We start from the raw sequence: 6000 nt of genomic DNA on the forward strand, positions 1-6000 counted from the left end.
TATTAAGAGGACGGAAGTCTGATTGTTTAATTTTGAGAAAATTTATCTCAGACATGTAATCTATAATAATAAAAGTGTAATATGCTAATTAGACCAGACATCCTTCCGGATGAAGCCGGGACTGTGCGGGGAGCCCGGGTCCCAGATGCCTGCTGGTGGCCGGAGGGAAGCCTGGATCCTGGGTCCCGGGTGCCAGAGGGAAGCCGGTGCCAGCAGCCGGGGGAAGGAAGGCCTACTCTTTTTTTTTGGGGGGGGGGGGGGCGGGGAGAGCAGAAAAGCCATAGATAAACAAAGACAGATCAGCAGAAAGAGGCAGGAGAACGGAGCAGAGAAAGGAGCGGGGATGGTGGGGTGGGGAGGGACCACCTGCCCCAGGAGAGGAGGAGGAAGGAGCCTTCCAGCCCCAGAAATGATCCTTCCAACCCTCAGCGGTCCATCTGTGACCCCTGTGACCAGGAAGCCTCAGCGGTACCAACGCGTATTCTTCTTAGTTGAGCCAGTTCAAGTGGACACAACAGGCCCTGAGAAACAGCAATAAGACAGGAGTCTCAGTTCCTTCCCACCAAGCAGGCCCTGCTGTGGGCGGAGGCGATGCATCCACCTCCTGGCTACTCCTGCTGGGCTGTAAGTTGAGGTTAACAGCACCTTTCTCCCAGAACTGCCATGTGGATTCAGGGAAGAGGGAAAACAGGCCTCCCCGGCGGCCTCACAGCAGGCGTTCCTTTGATCACTCTTACCTAAGGCGTCCCACCCAGGGAGACCAGCGCCAGGAAGGCCTACTCTTGCACGAATTTTGTGCATCGAGCCTCTAGTTTTTTTTTTTTATATATATATTTTATTGATTTTTCACAGAGAGGAAGGGAGAGAGATAGAGAGTCAGAAACATTGATGAGAGAGAAACATCGATCATCCGCCTCCCACACATCCCTTACTGGGGATGTGCCCGCAACACAGGCACGTGCCCCTTGACCGGAATCGAACCTGGGACCTCTCAGTCCGCAGGCCGACGCTCCATCCACCGAGCCAAACCGGTCTCGGCGCCTCTAGTTTTTTATAATGGCATTTTGGATTTCCTTTTAGGATAACTTTTTGTAACATCAAATCCCCAGTGTGGTTGGGGATTGGAAACTTCAGGTAGGGGCTGGCAGAGAGCGAAATGTATTTCTCTGTACTCCTTTTGTGTGGTGGCACTGTGCTAGTGACATGCCAACCATTATTCCGCCACGAGCCGCTAAAGATCAAGGGAGCAATGTTTGAGGAAACTGTTTCATCTCAGGAAATGTAAATGTCGATTTAGAACAAATTCAATAATTGTATTTACGCCTCGTGATAGGAATATCTACTATAAACATCAATTGGGCACATTATGTAGTAAACATTTAATTAAATAAATTTAGTAAACTTAAATAACAAAAATCAAGAGTTTAAATTCTGAATTGTTTCCTTTTCTGTTTAGGCTGGATGTAATCCCTCTGATATTGGTATCATTGCACCATACAGGCAGCAGTTAAAGATCATCAATGATTTATTGGCACACTCTTCTGTTGGGATGGTTGAAGTGAACACAGTAGACAAATACCAAGGAAGAGACAAAAGTATCATTCTAGTATCGTTTGTTAGAAGTAATAAAGATGGAACTGTGAGTTCATTGTTTTTTTTCTGCTGATTTTTCTGGGACACTTTTTTCCTCTCTTTTTTTAGGAACTTATGGTAAAAACACGGAACATAAAATGTACCACCTTAACTGTTGTTAAGCGTCTCGTTCGGTGGTGTTCAGCATGTTCACACGGCTGTGCAGCAGGTGGCCACTCTGTTTGTTTGCAAACGGAAACGCTGTGCCCACGAATAACAAACAACTCCTCCATCCCTCCTCCCTCCAGCCCCTGGCAGCCATCGTTCTAATTTCTGTCTCTATGAATGTGACTGCTCTAGCTACTTTATATAAGTGGAACCATATAATATCTGTCATTTCACAAGTGGCTTATTTCACTTAGAATAATGTACTCTTGGCTCATTAGCATGCTACAGAATTCCTTCCTTTCAAAGGCTGAATAATATTCCTTTGCAGACATGCCCTGACTGGTTTGGCTCAGTGGATGGAGCGTCGGCCTGCGGACTGAAGGGTCCCGGGTTCGATTCCGGTCAAGGGCATGTACCTTGGTTGTGGGCACATCCCCAGTAGAGAGTGTGCAGGAGGCAGCTGATCGATGCTTCTCTTTCATCGATGTTTCTAACTCTCTATCCCTCTCCCTTCCTCTCTGTAAAAAATCAATAAAATATATATTTTTTTAAAAAATTTCTTTGCATACATATACCACAGTTTTCTTATCCATTTATCCATGAACACACATGGAGTTGCTCCCACCTCTTGGCTGTTTCATTTGGGGCATTTTAACCATAAAGGCTTCCTTAAACATACTTTCAGATTTATAGATAATTCCCGTTTTTGTTTTGTTGTTGTTTTACATTTTTACCTCCTCTTGATTAAAAGTAATAAAATAGTTCAAGACAAATTGTGTTCCTTGCCAGAACCAACTCAAATATATAAGAAAGCTCAAATAATGGGAAATTCTGTTTCTTTCAGCTCGGTGAACTCTTGAAAGATTGGCGACGTCTTAATGTTGCTATAACCAGAGCCAAACATAAGCTGATTCTCCTGGGATGTGTGTCCTCCCTAAACCGCTATCCGCCTCTGGGGAAGCTACTTTGTCATCTCAACTCAGAAAAATTAATATCCTTTTCGTTTCCTACATGGTCACATTTGATTGTGCTATTCTGAGTACTTTGCTATGTACTTGTGTGAATTAAAACTCCATGTCTTGTGTTTTCCATGTGCATATTTCAAAAGTCTGATTCTACAAAGGGGAGAGAGAAAACAATTCACAGGAAGTAATTTTAAGCAACAAGTGAAATAATGAAGAAGATGGAGAAGGGTAGTTTGTGAAGTGAGAAAGGGGAAGAAAAGGGACTTGATCTGTTGCCTCATGAACAGGGTGAATGATTCCTAGACACATCTAGGAAAACTGGATATCTCTTTTGGGTCCTCTCACCCCAATTTATAAACTTCTAAAAAAAAATCTAGGACAAAGCATTATATTAAAAAATGGAGCCCTGGCTGGTGTGGCTCAGTTGGTTGGAACATGCATCCACCTGTACACCAAAAGGTGCTGGGCCCTAACCGGTTTGGCTCAGTGGATAGAGTGTCGGCCTGCGGACTCAAGGGTCCCAGGTTCGATTCCAGTCAAGGGCATGTACCTGGGTTGCGGGCACATCCCAGTAGGGGGTGTGCAGGAGGCAGCTGATCGATGTTTCTCTCATCGATGTTTCTAGCTCTCTATCCCTCTCCCTTCCTCTCTGTAAAAAATCAATAAAACATATATTTAAATTTAAAAAAGGTGGTGGGTTCGATTCCTGGTCAGGGCACATACCTGGGTTGGGGGTTTGGTTCCTGGTCAGGGCAATTTGGGAGGCAACTGATCGGTTTCTCACATTGATATTTCTCTCTCTCTCTTCCTTTTCTCTCTCTCTCTCTCTCTCCGCCCCCCCCCCCCCTTCTCTCTCAATCCATAAGAAGCATATCCTTGGGTGAGGGAGGAAAAAAGGAGAAGTATTTCTTGTCATATTTTAGTTTATTTTAAAAAACAAATCTTTTTTAAAATCCTCACCCGAGGATATGTTTTTATTGATTTTAGAGAGAGGAATGGGCAGGGGAGGAGAAAGAAACATAACAGATGAGAGAGAAACATGGACTGGTTGCCTCCTGCAGGTGCCTGGACTGGGGGCCAGGCACTGAACCTGCAAGAGGTACGAGCCCTTAACCAGGAATCGAACCCACACCCTTCGGGCTGAGGACCAGTGCTCTAACTACTGAGCAATTTTGTTGTATGGGAGAATGCTCCAACCAACTGAGTCACCCGGCCAGGGCAAAAATAGATTATCTTTTATTTATTTATTTTTTAAAAAATATATATTTTATTGAATTTTTACAGAGAGGAAGGGAGAGGGATAGAGAGTTAGAAACATTGATGAGAGAGAAACACCGATCAACTGCCTCCTGCACACCCCAAACTGGGGATGTGCCTGCAACCAAGGTACATGCCCTTTACCAGAATTGAACCTGGGACCTTTCAGTCCGCAGGCCGATGCTCTATCCACTAAGTCAAACCGGTTAGGACAAAAATAGATTATCTTTTAAAAAAATTATATGAATATGCTCTGGCCAGGATGCTCAATGGTTAGAGCAATGGCCCGTGGACTGAAGGGTTGAAGGTTTGATCCCTGCCTCCGGTTGTGGTGCATGTGGAGGCAACCAATTGATGTGTCTCTCTCACATCCTTGTTTCTCTCTCCCCCCTCTCCCTCTTCCACTCTGTCTGAAAATCAATGGAAAAAAATATCCTCTGAGGATTTACCATAAAAATACATCTATATGAATATGTTAGGCTGAGATCATAAACCATATTGCTTAAGTACATTGATATCCAAAGAATGCCATAAAAATCTTTGTAATTATTTTAGCAGTCCTGTAAACTAAATTATAAAATATTAAATGTCATAAATCTTTTAATGTAATTATATAGTGTGTTAAATATATCTTCCTTAATTTATTTTACATCACTGATCTTCCATCAGGAGAACATGAAAGTCTTTGTTATATATTGGGTGATTTTCAAAGATGATGAAGCACTGTTTTCCTTGCATTTTTCATATGAGCATCGTGATCTCTAGCAATTGCCTGTTGTTAGTAATTTGGGCATATTGTAACATCAGTGCCTGGTTAGGTGGTGGAGATAACTCTTATCCCGAGGTATGAAATGATGTAAATGTACTTTGTTCAAAGTTCCAGGGTTCTTTGTTTTTTTTGTATAATGTTGTTAAACATAACGTATCACCACATTTAGCACTATTTATTTTTTCAGTATAGGTGTACTCAAAACTGTGAAAAGTTCTACATTTATAGTACGATGTATGTGTTTTTGTGTGACCTGCAAAGAATCTGTTGCCTGAGCCATTTGGCTCAGTGGATAGGATGGCAGCCTGTGGACTGAAGGGTCCTGGGTTTGGTCAAGGGCACATGCCCAGGTTGAGGGCTCAATCCTCAGTAGGGGGCGTGCAGGAGGCAAGCCGATCAATGATTCTCTCTCATCATTGATGTTTCTATCTCTCCCTTCCTCTCTGAAATCAATAAAAAAATATTTAAAAAAAAAAGAAGAATGTGCTAAATGTTTACCTGCTTTAGAAATGGATTCTTTTGGGATCTGACACCTAAAATTTCAGGATTAATTTGATTTTGTAGATTTTTATTGTATTTGTTTATTTGAAATAGAGATAAAGAAAATTGATTTCTTTTTCACTTAAGCACAATCTTGTGATGAGAACATAGGTGTACATTTTATATATATATATATATATATATATATATATATATATATATATTTATAATTTTCTTTTTTTAAACTTTGTTTTTATTGATTTTTAGAGAGAGAGGAAGGGAGAGGGATAGAAAGAAACATTGATGAGAGAAACACCACTGACTGGCTGCCTCCTACATATCCCTTTACTGGGGATGGAGCCTGCAACCCATGCCCTGACCACCCAGGAACCTCTTGATTCCTGGGTCGACTCTCAACCCCTGAGCCACACAGGCCGGGCTGTTTTTTCAGTATTTTGAGGTCCCTGATCAAAAGGCCATTTTGCAGTTTTCCCCCCTCTGATTTTTCCTTTCTGGTGTCAGACATGTTTCTGTTGTTGTTGTTAATATATTTGTATTGATTGCAGAGAGGAAGGGAGAGGGAGAGAGAGAGAAACATCAGTGATGAGAGAGAATCATTGATCGGCTGTCTCTTTCACGCCCCCTACTGGGGATCGAGCCTGCAACCTGGGCATGTGCCCCTGACTGGAATCAAACGCGGGACCCTTCAGTCCGCAGGCCAATGCTCTATCCACTGAGCCAAACCAGCTAGCGTTCATTTGAAACCTAGTCTTTTATTTTTTATTATTT

At 42.5% G+C, this 6000-nt stretch overlaps 1 protein-coding gene across 1 annotated transcript in view; it reads left to right on the forward strand.

Moving 5' to 3' along the window:
* The window catches only part of DNA2 (DNA replication helicase/nuclease 2), a gene marked incomplete at its 3' end in the record, with an annotated part of 32636 nt that extends 27958 nt beyond the window's left edge, over positions 1-4678 (forward strand). The window contains exons 19-21 of the mRNA XM_081105019.1: positions 1457-1639; positions 2585-2742; positions 4618-4678. Coding sequence (XP_080961145.1) covers positions 1457-1639; positions 2585-2742; positions 4618-4678 — 402 coding nt within the window. The remainder of the gene's footprint in view (positions 1-1456; positions 1640-2584; positions 2743-4617) is intronic.
* Positions 4679-6000: the final 1322 nt, after the last annotated feature.

The sequence above is a fragment of the Myotis nattereri genome (assembly GCF_964212035.1).
Source record: "Myotis nattereri genome assembly, chromosome: 13".
NCBI classification, from domain to species: domain Eukaryota; kingdom Metazoa; phylum Chordata; class Mammalia; order Chiroptera; family Vespertilionidae; genus Myotis; species Myotis nattereri.